Below are 17,435 nucleotides of genomic sequence, written 5' to 3'. Positions count from 1 at the left end.
TTATTAAATTAAATAACAGCATGCAATGTCAATCAGCTGCTTCAAAGGCCAGCAAGATATTGTCGTGTATTAAAAGAAGCATGGACTCACGGGACAGGGATATAATATTACCACTTTACAAAGCATTAGTGAGGCCTCATCTAGAATATGCAGTTCAGTTCTGGGCTCCACTTCATAGAAAGGATGCCCTGGAGTTGGAAAAAAATACAAAGAAGAGCAACGAAGCTAATAAGGGGCATGGAGAATCTAAGTTATGAGGGAAGATTAAAAGAATTAAAGCCATTTAGCCTTGACAAAAGACGACTAAGGAGGGACATGATTAACTTATATAAATATATTAATGGCACATACAAAAAATATGGTGAAATCCTGTTCCATGTAAAACCCCCTCAAAAAACAAGGGGGCACTCCCTCCATCTGGAAAAAGAAAGGTTCAACCTGCAGAGGCGACAAGCCTTCTTTACTGTGAGAACTGTGAATCTATGGAATAGTCTACCGCAGGAGCTGGTCACAGCAGGGACAGTAGATGGCTTTGGAAAAGACTTAGATAATTTCCTAGAACACAAAAATATTAGCTCCTATGTGTAGACATTTTTCCCTTCCCTTTTCCCATCCCTTGGTTGAACTTGATGGACATGTGTCTTTTTTCAACCGTACGAACTATGTAACTAGACAATGACCCAAAATGCACCAGTAAGTGAACAACATCTTGGTTATAGACAAACAGGATTGATGAGGTAATGGAGTGGCCAGCCCAAGCCCCTGACCTCAATCCCATAGGGAACTTGTGGGGTGACCTAAAAAATGCAGTTTATAAGGAAAAACCCAAAAATGCAGAAGAACTGTGGAATGTAGTCCAATCTTCCTGGACTGGAATACCTGTTCAGAGATGCCAGAAGTTGGTGGACTCCATGCAACACAGATGTCAAGCAGTTCTCAGAAACAATGGTTATGCCACTAAATATTAGTTCAGTAAAGTGAAATCTGGAACATTTTTTCAGTTTATACATTACATTTTGGAGTTTTTAAAGAAAAATGCTGGCACTGCTATTTCTGTGGACAGCCTAATAGTCCTTTTTCTTTACTTTCTGTAACGGATTAACGCAAACTGGAGAAATGTTGTTATTGTTTTGGAATTGAATGTGTTGTATTTCCAATGCATTTAGGCAAATAAAAGTTATTATAATGATTTTGCGCTTTATTTGCTTTTTTAAAATAACTGCTATTACTTTAACACTACTGTCTGTAAAATAAAATAAAGACATTTTAGAACAACACCCCTTTTGATTTAGGAGTCATAAATTTCCCCTAACAGCGATTTCCAATTTTTTCCTTATTAGAACATCTTTTGAAATTACTTTATATTGGAGGTAAATGATCTTAGTTATAAATTATACCGTATAATTTTTTTTTTACAATTATGTTTCTTAAGGACAATTCCTACACCTAGTTGCTACTATTGCATACGAAACAATCAAAAACCAACATAATCATATCCAGTGATCTCAAAGTTGTTGTTTTTTTTTGTAGTATTGCGCAGTATAAATATATATATAGCTTCACAATAAACATGCAGTGAAAGGTAAAAGTCAAGTCAACACATTGAGCCTCATTTATCAAAACTGTCTGACAGAAAAACTAGCCTTGATGTCCATAGAAACCAGAGTTCAGCTTTAATTTCTTAAACTGCTCTAAAAAATTTTAAGCTGCACTGTGATTGGTTGCTGCCATGTCAGCTTGCAGGTCTTCAATACGAGTCCATACAGTCTAATGTTTATTGTTTGGTGCCTTTTTTTTTTAATCTAGAGAATTGGATTTAAGAGACTTGTGACAATGACCGAGGTTGTTTGTAGCCTTATTTCAGTTCTAGGGTAAGAGATCGGATCCCATTTCTGCAGGGCGCTTGGAGCGGAAAGGAAGAAGATCCACATCGTAATCTGGAAAAAGAAAGTACATTAGTTGATATTTTGTAACTGTAATTGAAGAATAGAAAATGGTATTTGCCAAAGTAGGCATAAAAAACAATAAAAAAAGCTAAGAAAACCTTCCTAGACCTATACTTTTTTTTCCAAAAAGTTTGTCCTGTCATCAAAATTCCTTAGAGAATAGAAGTCAATTGTAAAATGGTGCATTTCTATAGGCATCAAGTTCACAATAATAAAGTAGGCATTGGATTTATAAGTTAAATAATCGTGCCCAGCCCCCTGACCCTAATATATGGCGCACTATAATAATATTCCTGCATGTTATTTCTCGATCTGCATACTGAACAATGAAGAAAAAGCAAGTATTCAGAGCAGTTACAAACCTATTTCATCCTGAAGTCTGGTCGAGGGAGGGTTTTTATGAAGCAAATCAATGTGTTTATCCATATGGTCTCTAGTTGCAGTTGAAAAGTTACATTGCATACACCTGTAGTTGTCTCGCGTGTGTTCCCACACAATGCGACTGTTGGTTGTATGGGCTGAAAGGAAAGAAGAAATATGTTAATGAAGTATCAAATGCAGACTATAATATAATGGCCATTTTTGTGAAAATCTTAATCTAATTGTAGTCAAATATTTTAGAATGTCTGTGGGTCAAAGATGAACTCGCAGACATAAGGACATTTATCTCAGACTCTGTTCACACTGCGTTGGGCGTATACATAGGGAATCACTCCCAAGATATACCTCCACGGCTGCCTCCGACTTATGCATTTGTAGGGAATACAGTTGCAAACATCACCGCTCAGTATATTGGGATGCCTTTGTATTGAATAGCATAGTCGACTACGCTTTTCAAAACAGTGAAAAAAAGGGGAGCTCTTTTGACAAACAACAGGTCAATGGGGCCCTTTGGACTCATCGTGTATATATCGGGAGCATTTTCTGAAGCATAAGTCCAACGCAGACTGCAAATGCAGTGTGAATAATGTATTATACTGGCCAAATCTTTAGTGAATATACCCCAATGTATAAAGGTGGCCACAAACACAATGTCAGTCGTCATTAAGGAGCTCCACTAAGTATTTCTAGATTCCCTATATATCCAAAAAAAAACAACCCACAAAAACATACATAATTGGCTAAAGGAAAAGGCAAATTGGGATTAAAACAAAAGCAGGTACTTTTATAAGCCATAATATCAAATTGACAAGCAGCAGACATAACAAGATTGGAGACCCTGACATTCATCCTGTGCTCGCATTTAAAATGGTTTCCTATTATTTTTTCATGTTCTTTTTTTATTCCCTCTAAAATTAGGCTAGATATTGCAGGCCTATGTTCTGGAAAATGGCGGTTATCCGAGTTCATGAACTACAATAACGTTATATTTTGACTTATATCTATGACATGAGATCAATTTTGGAATCCTTTGTAATGAAGCAAAGATGATATGAGGAATGGCCAACTATAAACTACAGGGTAAGGTAGCAAATCTGCCACATACATCATTAAAGCGACCCACTGGTCTCAGGACAAAATTATAAATTTGATGGGGTATATGGAGTAATATTACCTGGTGCCCCCTAGTAGCCCCCCATGCCATGGATCGGCCGTTTTAGGGTCCAGTCTGTGTTGTTTCAAAATGGCCACAGAGCTTCTCAGACTGAGTCTAAGACACACCCTCTGTTCACGGATTGGTCAGAACTGCTCATGTGAGCAGCTCTGTCCAATCCGAGAACAGTGGGGGTATCTCAAACTCGTAATCTAAGTGCTGCAGCCATTTTGGCACAGCACAGAGGGGGCCCTAAAACAGCGGATCCACGGCAGATGGGCACAACTGGAGGGGACCAGGTAATATTACTCCATATACACTATCATATTTAAAATGTTGTCCCGGGACCAGAGGGTCACTTTAATCGTCTGTGAAATGCCTGGTTGTAAACCTTATGATATGAGAGGCATACTTTAAAGCTCAATTTGTGGTGTGGTCAGTAATTTTTGGTTAACAATATGGCCCTTCCAAACATTTAAAAGCTGCAACAGCTGTATCCGAGTAAACAAGAGTGACGACCTGGGATACAGCACTGATGAATTAGGTAGTCATCCGTAGACAAGAGAGGCAAATAGACAACACAAGGAAAACTGAACTGAACAGATCAGGCAGTAAAAGCGGATCTGTCATTAAAGTATGCCACCCTATTTTAAGGGACCCTCTGGTTGACAATGAAAAGTGAAATTAAATGCAGAATGTATTCCTTTTTATACCTGGTCCCCTCTTCATTGAGCTAAAATGGGTACCAGATTCTTAGATTAGCATATGCCCGCTGTTCATCAGTAGCCTTAGAAACTCCTACCTACAGGATGGACACAGTGCTGATGCCATCAGGGGTAGTCCATCACAGTGCACGGAGGAATGTTTTTAGATGACCGAAGCACAGTGTGCATACGCTAGTCTGAGAATCTGGCGTCCATTAACTTTACATTCTGCATTTAATGTACAATTTTCCAAAATAAGCAATATCATTTAAAAACAGGCAAGATAAAATTTTAAGGATCCAAATTCATCGTCACTAAGCATTTTCATACGATGGCCACATCTATGACCACCTTAAAGGGGTATTCCCAGAATTGACAATTATCACCATTCAACAACATAGGTAATAAACGTCTGATTGCCAAGACCCCCACAAATCACGAGAACAGGTGTCCCGAACCCCCTGTTCTTTTTCACTTCAATGGGAGAAGGTTGTAATACTCTGAATCGCCACTACTGCTTTGTCGGCGATTCACAATACGAGCAGTGACCGGAATGAAGGGGAAGAAGCCCTCGTACGAGCACTGCGGCCGCTTTAAAACAGATGATCGGCGGGGGTCCTGGCAGTTGAACTCCGAGCGATCAGCTATTGATGGCCTATCCTGAGGATAGGCCATCAATTTTTAGGGACTAGAAAACTCCTTTAAATAGGGTGCATATTTAGGTGACAGATCTTCTTTAATGAACAAGATGCCTCTTGCCTCTAATATGGAGGGGGTCCCAAAAATGTCACAGATATTTCATAGAAGTCGAATAGGTGAGTGTACGGCCGCTGGGTGCGAGCCATTACTGGAAAGGCTAATTAATCCTTATCCAGAAAGAATGTTAAAGCATCTCTATGGTTCAAGTAGAAAAAATTGCCAGCCAGACCAAAAACAAATAAATGCTGAACCAGCTGTCACACCAAAAAACGCACATACACTCGGACTTAAATGGGTTGGCGAGGAAAAAAATATTTTCTAAAAAGTGTCCCCCTGCCATGGTTTGCCTTCCCTAAAACCCCCTACATACTTTCTAACCAGTTTCTGTTTGATCTCCATTGTCACTGCTGCTCTTTCTGTTTGTTTACATCCCATGCCTCTGTTCCTGGCTGTTTCCTGTCTTGTAACCCACCATACCCATGATCCTCTGCTGCATCTGAGGAGAGAGCTTACATCCACCCTTCCTCCCTCCACAGCATCTCAACTATTTGCATACTGCCACGCCCCTCTATGTTCACAGGGTCGTTCCCTGCTCGAATTACAGTCACTCAGCTCCCTGCACTGTCACACACACCCAGTAATAATCACACAGGGGGATGGGGGTTATACACAGGGATGTTGGGGGTAATACACAGGGATGTTGTGGTTATAGACACGGATGACGGAGTTATAAACAGGCATGATGATGTAATACACAGGGATGATGGGGGTTATATACAGGGATGATGAGGTAATACACAGGGATGATCGGGGTTATACACAGGGATGATGATGATATAATACACAGGGATGATGGGGGGGTTATACACAGGGATGATATAACTCCATCATACCTGTATACAACCTATATGTAACCCCCATCATCCCTTTGTATTACCTCATCATCCCTGTATATAACCCCCATCATCCCTGTGTATTACCTCATCATCCGTGTATTACCTCATCATCCCTGTATGTAACCCCCATCATCCCTGTGTATTACCTCATCATCCACAGGGATGATGAGGTAATACACGGATGATGAGGTAATACACAGGGATGATGGGGTTTATATACAGGGATGATGATGGGGTTATAAACAGGGATGATGATGTAATACACAGGGATGATGGGGGGGGGGGGTTATACACAGGGATGATCTAACTCCATCATACCTGTATATAACCTATATGTAAACCCCATCATCCCTGTGTATTACCTCATCATCCCTGTGTATTACCTCATCATCCCTGTATATAACCCCAATCATCCCTTTGTATTACCTCATCATCCCTGAGTATTACTTCATCATCCCTGTATATAACCCTGGCTTCGGGAGGGGGGGGCATGGGGGCGGCGTGGGAGATGAGAGGAGACGGGCAGGCAGTGTACGGGAACTCCGAGATAGGAGGAGAAGGGGGTGTGTAAAAGCAGAGACGACGTTCCGTGTCTCTGCTCAGCCAGAGCTCATGAAACATCCGCCCCGGCCCACTGCACGTAAATGTAGTCGATGACGTGCCGTGCCTTTGTTCCGCCGGAAGTGCTGGCTGAGCAAAGACTCGGAACGCCACAGGAAATGAAAAACTTACTCTCGCTGCGGTCACGTGACCGCAGATCAGAACACAGTAACTCTGCCACAGGTAAACAGACATTATATTAGAAATGTACTTAAATATGTCCAATTAGGTTAAAACAAATAAAATTTATTCCTGGACAACCCCTTTAAGACACCTTTTTCTTTTTTTGGATGTTAGGTGGTGTGATTTTCAATCTTAGGGTATGTTCACACGGCCTATTTACGGACGTAATTCGGGCGTTTTTGCCCCGAATTACGTCCGAAAATAGCGCCTCAATAGCGCTGACAAACATCTGCCCATTGAAAGCAATGGGCAGACGTCTGTCTGTTCACACGAGGCGTAATTTACGCGCCGCTGTCAAAAGACGGCGCGTAAATAGACGCCCGCGTCAAAGAAGTGACCTGTCACTTCTTTGGCCGTAATTGGAGCCGTTATTCATTGACTCCAATGAATAGCAGCGCCAATTACGTCCGTAATTGACGCAGCGTTCAAGCGCCTGCACATGCCGTTACGGCTGAAATTACGGGGATGTTTTCAGGCTGAAACATCCCCGTAATTTCAGCCGTTACGGACGCCCTCGTGTGAACATACCCTTAGGGTATGTGCACACGACAATGCCAAATACATCTGAAATTATGGAGCTGTTTTCAGGAGAAAACAGCTCCCGAATTTAAGAAGTTTTTACAAGTGCACGCGTTTTTCGCGGCGTCCATTACGGACGTAATTGGAGTTGTTTTTCAATGGAGTCAATGAAAAACGGCTCCAATTACGTCCCAAGAAGTGTCCTGCACATCTTTGACGCGGGCGTAACTTTACGCGCCGTCTTTTGACAGCGACGCGTAAAATGACAGCTCGTCTGCACAGAACATCGTAAGACCCATTGCAAGCAATGGGCAGATGTTTGCCGATGTGTTGGAGCCGTCTTTTCAGGCGTAATTCGAGGCGTAAAACGGCTCTATTACGTCTGAAATGAGGTGGTGTGCACATACCCTTAGGGTATGTGCACACACAAAATAAAAAACGTCTCAATATACGGAGCTGTTTTCAAGGGAAAACAGCTCCTGATTTTCAGACGTTTTTTAATCAGTCGCGTTTTTCGCTGCGTTTTTGGAGCGGTTTTTCCATAGAGTCTATGAAAAACGGCTGCGTAAAAAAAAACCCCCGTCGGAACAGAACGCCGTATCAATAGGCAGATGTTTGAAGGTGTTTACGGCCAGAAAAACAGCTGAAAAAACTCTGTGTGAACATACCCTAAGCCCTTAGTCACACGACAGGGTTTCCCGGGCGGGGTAACGGCCGTTCATAAAACGGCCTTCACACGGCTGCAGTAGGAACAATAGACCCCTAATGGGGCTATTCACACGACCGATTTTTTGACGGCCCGGGAAACCCAGCCGTCAAAAAATGGGACATGCCCTATATTCGGCCGTTTACCCGGCCGCCCGGCTCCCATAGAAGTCTATGGGGCCGAGTAATACACGGCCATCACCGGAATGTGTCCCGAGTGTCGGTCGTGTCTTCCGTCGCTCGCGCTCTCTCTCCTCCTCCTCACAGTGCAGAGTGCATGTGAGGAGGAGGGTCTTTTTTTGCTCCCTGTAGGAGTCGGAATCACCGGCCGGGGATTGGGGATTCCGCTACAGGAGAAGTGAGTGACTACACTGTCCATGTATGGACAAAGCGACGCCACTCACTTCTGAAGCGGAATCCCCGACCCTGTGGCAGGGAATTCCGCTACAGGAGAAGTGAGTGACCACACTGTCCATATATGGACACAGTGACGTCACTCACTTCTGAAGCGGAATCCCCGGGTCAGGGATTCCTCTCCAGGAGAAGTCAGTGACTGCACTGTCCATATATGGACATTGAAGTTAGTGACTTCTCCTGGAAGGGGGGGATGGGTGCAACCTACAGGGGGCTGTGTGGCATGACCTACAGGGGACTTGGTGGCATTACATACAGGGAGCTGGGTGGCATTACCTGCCGGGGGCTGGGTGGCATTACCTGCAGAGGGCTGGGTGGCATTACCTGCAGGGGGCTGGGTGGCATTACCTGCAGGGGGCTGGGTGGCATTACCTACCAGGGGGGCTGTGGCATTATCTACAGAGGGCTGTGTGTGGCAACAAATTTAAATTAAATTCATCCGATTTTAAAACGGACAGGGAAAAAAACGGATGCAAAACGGGTCAAAATCGGCTGTTAAAAACGTCAACACGGCCCGGAACGGATGCAAAACGGATGCAACCCCCCCGGAAAAAACGGCCCAAAACTGGCGATTTTATCGGCCGACATGCGGACCCTGTCGTGTGAATGAGGCCTTATTGTACTTCAAAGTTTGAACAACCTAATGCATAACAGCAACAAAGGGGTGCATTTATGAACAGCTGTACGACGGTATTATGGCGTTAACAATTTGCAAATTATTCTACGTGCCATATTTGCACAATGATTTGGACCTTTTTGCCGTTTTCCAATTTTCATGCCACTTAATAAAAAAGTGGGTGGGACTCAGCGGGAGTGGCAGGGCTGCACACGGCCTGACAGATTTACTATAATTTACACCATTAACTGTCGTAAAGTATAGCGAAAATCTAAGCCAGCTGCTAGTTGGCGTAGATTTCACTTTGGTGCACGAACAGCCAAAGATGAGGCAAATTTATTAAGAGGCCTGAACCTCATAATAAAGTTGCCACATATTTATTTTGCGGGCTTCAGACTTAGGGTATGTTCACACGACAGCGTCCGTAACGGCTGAAATTACGGGGATATTTCCGCCTGAAAACATCCCCGTAATTTCAGCCGTAACGGCATGTGCAGGCGCTTGAACGCCGCGTCCATTACGGACGTAATTGGCGCTGCTATTCATTGGAGTCAATGAATAACGGCTCCAATTACGGCCAAAGAAGTGACAGGTCACTTCTTTGATGCGGGCGTCTATTTACGCGCTGTCATTTGACAGCGGCGCGTAAATATACGCCTCGTGTGAACAGACAAACGTCTGCCCATTGCTTTCAATGGGCAGATGTTTGTCAACGCTATTGAGGCGCTATTTTCGGACGTAATTCGGGGCAAAAACGCCCGAATTACGTCCGTAATTAGTGCGTGTGAACATACCCTTAGGGTATGTTCACACGGCTTAGCAAAATACGTCTGAAAATACGGAGCTGTTTTCAGGCGAAAACAGCTCCTGATTTTCAGATGTTTTTGTAACTACTCACGTTTTTCGTGGCGTATTTTACGGACGTTATTGGAGCTGTTTTTCAATGGAGTCAATGAAAAACGGCTCCAAAAACGTCCCAAGAAGTGACATGCACTTCTTTTTCATGCCGTATTTGACAGTGACGCGTAAAATAACACCTAGTCTGAACAGAACATCGTAAAACCCATTGCAAGCAAGGGGGAGATGTTTGTAGGCGTAATGGAGCCATTTTTTCAGGCGTAATTCGAGGCGTAAAACGCCCGAATTACGTCTGAAAACAGTGCGTGTGAACATACTCTAATACTGGCGTATGAATAGGCAGTTTTAGTAAATCTGCACCAAAATGTTTTCCATTTTTTTTACCAACAAAATAATATCCAGCCAATGGAAATCATCTGCTAGGAAACTAAATGCTAGATATGTTGTGACATAAGAGCAGTTACATTCAGCAGTTTTAAGTTTGGATTCGTCCCCATCGACGAAACCACTGCGCGCAAAAACCACTAGACAGCTCCGTGTGTCATCAGTGTATGATGCGCGGCTGCATGATTTTCGCGCAGCCGCCATCATAGAGATGAGGCTAGTCGACGTCAGTAAATAGTCACTGTCCAGGGTGCTGAAAGAGTTAACTGATCGGCAGTAACTCTTTCAGCACCCTCGACAGTGAATTCCGATCACAATATCGAGCAAACTGTTAAAAAAAAAAAAAAAGACGTTCGGACTTACCGAGAACTTCCCTCCCGGCCGTTGCCTTGGTGACGCGTCCCTCTGTTGACATCCGGCCCCACCTCCCTGGATGACGCGGCAGTCCATGTGAGCGCTGCAGCCTGTGCGTGGCCTGTGATTGGCTGGAGCTGTCACTTGGACTGAATTGTCATCCCGGGAGGTCAGACTGGCGGAAGAAGCCGGGAGTTATCGGTAAGTCAGAACTTTTTTTATAACACGTTCATGTATATTGTGATCGGAAGTCACTGTCCAGGGTGCTGAAACAGTTTAACTCTTTCAGCACCCTGGACAGTGACTATCTCCCGACGTCGCGTACCGGAATTTTTTTTGCCGTGTTCGGTCAAAACGAGTTTGGCCGAACCCGGTGAAGTTCGGTTCGGTTGTCCGGGTTCGCTCATCTCAAAGACACTCCGTTTGGATGTTTGTAAACAGAAAAGCACGTGGTGCTTTTCTGTTTACATTCAGAGTTTGTCAGCTCTTGCGCGAATCACACAGTTCACACGAACGTGTCAGTTTTGCGTCCGCAAAAAACGCAGGGCTTTTCCTGTGTTACTGTTCCAGTTTTTTATGTCAGTGTTGGTGCACATTTTTTGATTTATTTTTTTCTCTGTATTTCTTTAGCAACTAGTGCGTGAATCACACACAGCTCATGGATGACATCCGTGTGCTGTTCATGATTTTCACGCACCCATTGACTTCAATAGGTGCATGATCCGCAAAAAAACACCAGAACAGGAATTGCGAGTTTCACACAGCGGAAACGTGCTGCGTGAAAAATCACCGATGTCTGAATAGCCCCATTGAATTACATAGGTCCGCGTGCGGGCCGTTGTTTTCACTGACAGCACATGGACGTATACAACGTTCATGTGAATCTGGCCTCAGTGACCCCTTTGAACTGAAGACCAATGTCATTTTTTTTAGACTGGTGGCGGTATTTGTTTTAGAAAAGAAAATAACACCGTAATTCCATAATTTTTTTTACTCTACTTGATCCGGGAAAAAATATGCCATTAACTAAAATTTATTTAATGGCTTTCAGGTATGTTTCATAAAGCTATGATGTTCAGCTGTTAAATATTGTTTTGTGTCATATCTGTGATTTGTAAAATTGCTATCTAGTATAAAAAGCATGGTAAATATCCTCTAATTGTGACAATTCAATATTTTCTGCCCATTGTTGTATACATGCAATGGCTGCGGTATGTGTACTTCATGTGCATCTATTGGCCCAAACTGGAATCCTATATACTAGTTGGCTTAGGGTGGATTGGATCCAATTTTTTGGCACAATGCATATGACTTTCAGATCGTTCATACACAACATGGACAAAAGTATTGGGACACCTACAGGAGCTTTTATAACATCCCATTCTAAATCCATCGGCATTAATATAGAGTTGGTCTTGTGCTTGGTGATGTAAGGCTTACATGCAGCTGCTCGGCCATGGAGACCTATGCCATGAAGCTCCCGGCACATAGCTTTGGTGTGGATGGTAATGCCAGAGGAGGTTTGGAACGCTGCCGTTATTTAGTCAGCACAGCATTGGTGACTTTTATGTACTATGCGCCTCAGTACTCGGCGACCCCACTCTGCAACTTTACTTGGTCTGGCCCTTCGTTGCGGAGTTTGTTCCTAAACGATTCTACTTTGCAATAAAAGTAGTCATAGTTGATCGTGGAATATCTAGGAGGGAAGAAATTTAAAGAACTGACTTGTTGCAACGGTAACATTCTATTATAGGACGATGCTTGAATTCAGCGATCTCTTTAGAACAACCCATTCTTTCACAAATGTTTGTACAGGCAGGATGCATGGCTACGTGTCGGATTTTATACACGTGACAAGGGGACTAAATGAAACACCTGAATTCAATGATTAAAAAAAATGTGTCCCAATATTTTTGTCCATATAGCGTGAAGTTTAAGGCAACCTGCACACAGGTCAGATTTGCTGTGGAAAATTTTTATGCAAATGTGACAGATTCCGCAAGGGAATATTGGCCAAAATGTCAAATCAAATTGGAGCAGATTTTTGTTAGGATTTGGCGCTGCCTAAATTTTTTAAAATTAGTATCATAGTAGCAGCAAAGTGGATGCGGTTTTAAAAATCTCATACACGTGCTGTGAAAACAAAAAACAAATCACAGGCTGCACGGAAACCAGCCTGGAAAGAAGGGACCCAACGCTACAGGAGCAACAGGGGAGGGGAGTATAGGCAGGGACACTCTGCTTTGGAAGCGCCAGTGTGAGGAGAGTATGAGCTTTTTATTTTTGCTGTTCTCGGATGAATATCTGCACCAAATTAAACACTATTTGGTGCAACCTTTTGGTCGGAAATTTCGGCAGAATCTGGGTGGGATTTGCTGTGGAATTTTCACAACCTGTGTGGCCATAGCCTTCGTGATAATTTCTAGATCTCTATTAAAATTGACTAAATAAATAAAAAATGGACAGTGATGAAAAAGCTTAACTGTTATCCATTAATCATTCTTCCATGGTCAGGCCAGTATATGTTGGTATATCTTTTTTATGTAATATGGAATAGTATAGCAGACTATGCTTTTCCATACAGAAAGGTTTACAGTAAAAACAAAACAAAAAAAAAACCTGTGCGGTACCTACTCTATACTTTTCTCCTTTTCCATTGGTCATTCTTCTGTCTGTCTAAGCCAGGTTTATCTCGCTGTTATTCCAATACTCCACCTTCTATATTCAGATTACTTTTACAGCAGCAGTAAACTGACATTAGTTTGCCCTGCCATTCAGGAGTTTTAAGCCTGACTTCTTATAGAAGTACAATATTTAGTATTTTGTTTTTTGATGCAAAGTACTGCCAAAATGTAAAAAAAAGGTTTGCCATCAACATTGAGTTGTTTCTTTAGAAAAAAACAAAACCTTTCTGACAAAAGTGTCCCTTTAAATGAAAACTTTTCCATTTTTATTCTCTTGGCATACAAAGAAAGTGTGAAAATAGGCACATTAGTAGTCTTCGGAGGTTTCCTTCCATTCTCTTCTCTTGATCAGTGACCCAGTTTGACTCTTGAAGGCCAGTCCTACCAGTAAAGGGGTTCACCAGCCAATAAAAATTGATGGCCTAGCCTCAGGATAGGCCATCAATAGCTGATGGGTCAGAGTCCAACTCCCAGGACCCCCGCCAATCAGCTGCTTTGAAGGGGGTGGAGCCTGTACGAGCACGGCTACCCCATCAGTTCTACTTGCTCACTGTGAGTTGTCGACACACATTTATCGGCAATTCACAGTATTGCAGCCTTTTATCCCATTCACTTGGATAAGAGAAGATGGCTGCAGTACCTGTGAATCACTGCTAAATGCGTGTCGACTATTCAGTTAGCAAGAAGAAACGCAGGGGAAAAAGCACTCGTACGAGCACTGCACCCCATTCAAAACAGCTGACCAGCGGGGGTACCGGGAGTCAGAGCCCGAACTATTAGCTATTGATGGCCTATCCTGAGGATAGGCCAGAAAATTTTATTGGCTGGAAAACCCCCTTTAAACATGGTGGTGGTGGGGTTATACTCTGGAGTAGCTGTCTATAGACCGACATTAAGATTATCCAAAAGTGAGTGAGGTTAGGGTGAGTGTGTGCAATCTCTATAGTCCTCACCTGTAGAGGGACAAGATCAGGAGCAGAGGGGTTTTATAGAGATCTAAGTGCAGATGGCGTTTAGGCACATACTTGCAAGTTGTGATTTCGCTTTATCAAGCTGTATGAACACATTTAACAACCACGATTCTTAGAGCTCTGTGTGGGACTACAATATTTATATATGTGAACCTTTGGGTCATGTGACGAACGTGTTCGGGGGCATAGTTATTCAGGCAGAATAGCCGCGTGTGATGTAGTGAGGCAGACATACAACATAAACTGATAATACCATAGAAGGTGCAGCACAGTGACTTCAGGAGCCTTATATCCAACCTTCAACAGAACAATAAATCCAACTGGTTTGTAGTGCATTATTCCTCAGAACCAGCAGGTAATATTTATAATGACATATCAAGCATCTTTATATTTTATGAATTACACCAAGTTATTATTTTTCTGTTTCCAAGTCCCCCAAGAACCGGTCTACAATCGCTTTCAGAACTAGTATCAACACCACAATTAAAAAGAAACAACTATAAAATACAGAAAAATGTGCCAAATGAAGAATAATAGTCACTGTAAAATACAATTTCTTTTACACATTTGTGTCAAGGGTGTTTTCAAGCTTTTTAGCCCATATCAACACACGATATGAAGCCTCACTTGGCCTATTTCTCGATTGCCCATGTGTCAAGAATCTTTAATAGCAACACATGAGTAAATGGAGGAGTCCAGAACTGTAACCTGGTTCCTCCATAGCTGCTAACATCACATTTCATTGTGTGGAAACAAAAAACAGATTCACATTTCAATACATAGTAATCATCATAAACTTTCTGCCTGACCTTGGTTCTTTTTCCACATGGCATTAGAAGCAGGCAGGTTTTGGTTCCCCAAAAATGGTTTAAGTCTTTGAGAAATGGAGGCCTGTGGCAAGTTATATGTTGATGGTTGCACGTAGGGCAGATAGGAACTGGCAGCGTTGGTTTGGGATGGGCCTGGCCCACGTCCAGCAAATCGGTTTGGATCAAAAGCAGAAAATGATTTCGAAGCCTGAGACACCAAGTTACTCATTGAGGGAAGGTGCCCCCTTGGAAGAGTGGAAGTGGAAGCTACTGCTGCCATAGAGGTTGTAGGAATATCATCAGCCATTGGGAGAGCAGTTTCCTTTTTAATACATTGGATGACACTGGTTTGTCGGCTGGCTGGTCTTGCGGGGGTTGCCGAATCTGAATCAGAAGAAGCGGCCACAGATGCGGTACTTTGTGACATTGAGCGTGCAGTATTGTCAGAACACACATGGAGGTGTTTAAACAAGGATCTATGCGTACGGAAATGCTGCATACAGTTTTCACATCTGTTAAGGATTAAAGAACAACATGAATACAAGTTTTTATTTTGCTTCTATAGGTTTATTCAAAAGTTTGTTTTGTCAAAGAGTAAGCTAAGAATTAAAGGGGTTTACCCACTAAGAACAGGATAGGTGATAAATGCAAGATCGGTGGGGACGCCACCGATCACTAGGACGGGGATCTCGAGGATTTTAAATGGAGCGGCAGTCGTGCATGTGCGCTGCTGATCCATTCAATGTCTATTGGGCTGACGGAAACTGTACTCCGCTGTCTCTGTCGGCCCCATAGACATTAAATGGAGCAGCAGCGCACGTGCGCAATTGTGCAGTGAGGAGGACCAGGGGTGGGGCCCCCCAGCGATGATACATTTATTACATATTCTGTGAATAGGTGATACATGTGCTTAGTGGGGAAGACCCTTTTAAAACAGTTATAAACCAGACAGCTTCTTTCATATCCCATCTAAGCTTCAATTATTTGTGCATTGTCTACTAAGACACCAGCATATCTGGGCAGCCACATATCCCCAATGGTTGCAAGATCAAGAAGGAAGCATAACCAAGCACGTTAGATGTGTATTACGAATGCTGAGCGGAAAAATCAACGTAGCCATTAAGGATATTTTTCATGCTGATATTTATTATACTTTGTATTTCTTAATCCATTTTTTTTTTTACAATACCTGTTATGTATTGTGTTATTTGTAGTGTATACATAAAGAATTGCTACATAAGTTGAACATTTGTAACAGCAAACATGGGCAAGGCAGATCTGTACCACGACAAACCTCGGATTTCTTTGAGAAAGACGGTGTGCAGGCAGTGGCGGATCCCCATAGGTCCGTTATGGGTGGCCAAAGACCACATCTTAGTTCTGTCACATTTTTGACGCAGATCTCGGCATAAAGCACGATAACACTAAAGGCCCCTGTAATCAATTGTATCCGCGTTCAAAGGATGCGGATACAATTGTCATCTCTGGCAAGGCAAGGGAACGGTCGGTTCCCATGCCCGTCATTCGGGCTTTTTTTCTAATGCAGGTGGCACAATGACATCGGCTCGATTATGTCATCACGCCGATTGCATCTTTTCACTGGATGTGGCCTGGTCAGAAGAGACCAGGCATGCATCATTGGAGAAGAGGACGGAGCTAGAACAGGGACAGGTAAGTGTGGCACTAACTACAGGGGGAGCTGCGTGTGGGGCTATCTACAGGGGGCGCTGTGTATGAGGTCCTTTACGTTACAGGTTTTGACAATTATATTCAGGGGCACAGTGTTTGATACTATTTTATTCAGGGGCGCAGTGTATGGTGCGATTATATTTAGGGGCAGGGTGTGTGGCACCATGATAATTTTATCTTCGTTTATAGGTGTTGGAATGTTGGAAAAGTGAGGAGCCGAAGACATCAGAGTGGCAAATTCTGCAGAAATGGGTCATGAAGTCTGGACCGGATGGAGAAGAAAAGAGGAAAAAAACTACTAGAATCTGAGAAGTCAAGTTTGGGTAACAGCCAGGGCCTATGGTCTACGTAATCCGCCACGGTCCGCAGGTCATGGAGCCCTAAAGAGCATGTCATACACTGTGCAATCATTTCTTTAAACAGATTAGACAAAATACATTTTAAATGCCTGTTTAATCTTTTATTGTTGCTTTTGCATGCATGATAATTATTGTGGTTACCATCGGTAAATGTCACTCATAGGGACATTTACAATACATATGCCTGTCTAGTGCATGGCTTTCGGAAGAGCCGTCCCATGGCAACGGTGACCCTGCATCCCAGGGAGAGGAATCTCCTCCCTGATAATAGTACTGATCAATCAGATTCTTAAAGCGATTTTTCAAACCCCCAATCATTTGTTGATGGTTTAAAAACTGGTTTACACAAAAAAAAAGTCAGAAATCTTCCGACATGTCATAGTGACATGTCAGAAGTTTTGATCGGTGAGGGTCTGAGCACGGAGCTGAGCCGCTTGGTTTCTGATCGGCTTTTCTCGGAAAGCCGATGTAACTGTGTACGGACTCAATAGAAAGTCTATCAGACCATACA

At 43.0% G+C, this 17,435-nt stretch overlaps 1 protein-coding gene across 2 annotated transcripts in view; it reads right to left on the bottom strand.

The window, feature by feature from the left end:
- Positions 1–1,177: 1,177 nt before the first annotated feature.
- Positions 1,178–17,435, bottom strand: part of ZNF414 (zinc finger protein 414) — a 52,745-nt gene continuing 36,487 nt past the window's right edge. For both annotated transcript variants that reach the window (XM_075863214.1, XM_075863222.1), the window contains 3 exons: positions 14,877–15,388; positions 2,309–2,464; positions 1,178–1,937 (listed from right to left, as the gene is read on the bottom strand). In XM_075863214.1, the coding sequence (XP_075719329.1) occupies positions 1,867–1,937; positions 2,309–2,464; positions 14,877–15,388 (739 nt within the window). In that variant the 3' untranslated portion in view covers positions 1,178–1,866. The remainder of the gene's footprint in view (positions 1,938–2,308; positions 2,465–14,876; positions 15,389–17,435) is intronic.

This window comes from Rhinoderma darwinii, chromosome 1, assembly GCF_050947455.1.
Source record: "Rhinoderma darwinii isolate aRhiDar2 chromosome 1, aRhiDar2.hap1, whole genome shotgun sequence".
Lineage (NCBI taxonomy): Eukaryota > Metazoa > Chordata > Amphibia > Anura > Rhinodermatidae > Rhinoderma > Rhinoderma darwinii.
The sequence above is the reverse complement of the archived record's forward strand: the minus strand, read 5'-3'. Positions and strand labels throughout refer to the sequence as shown.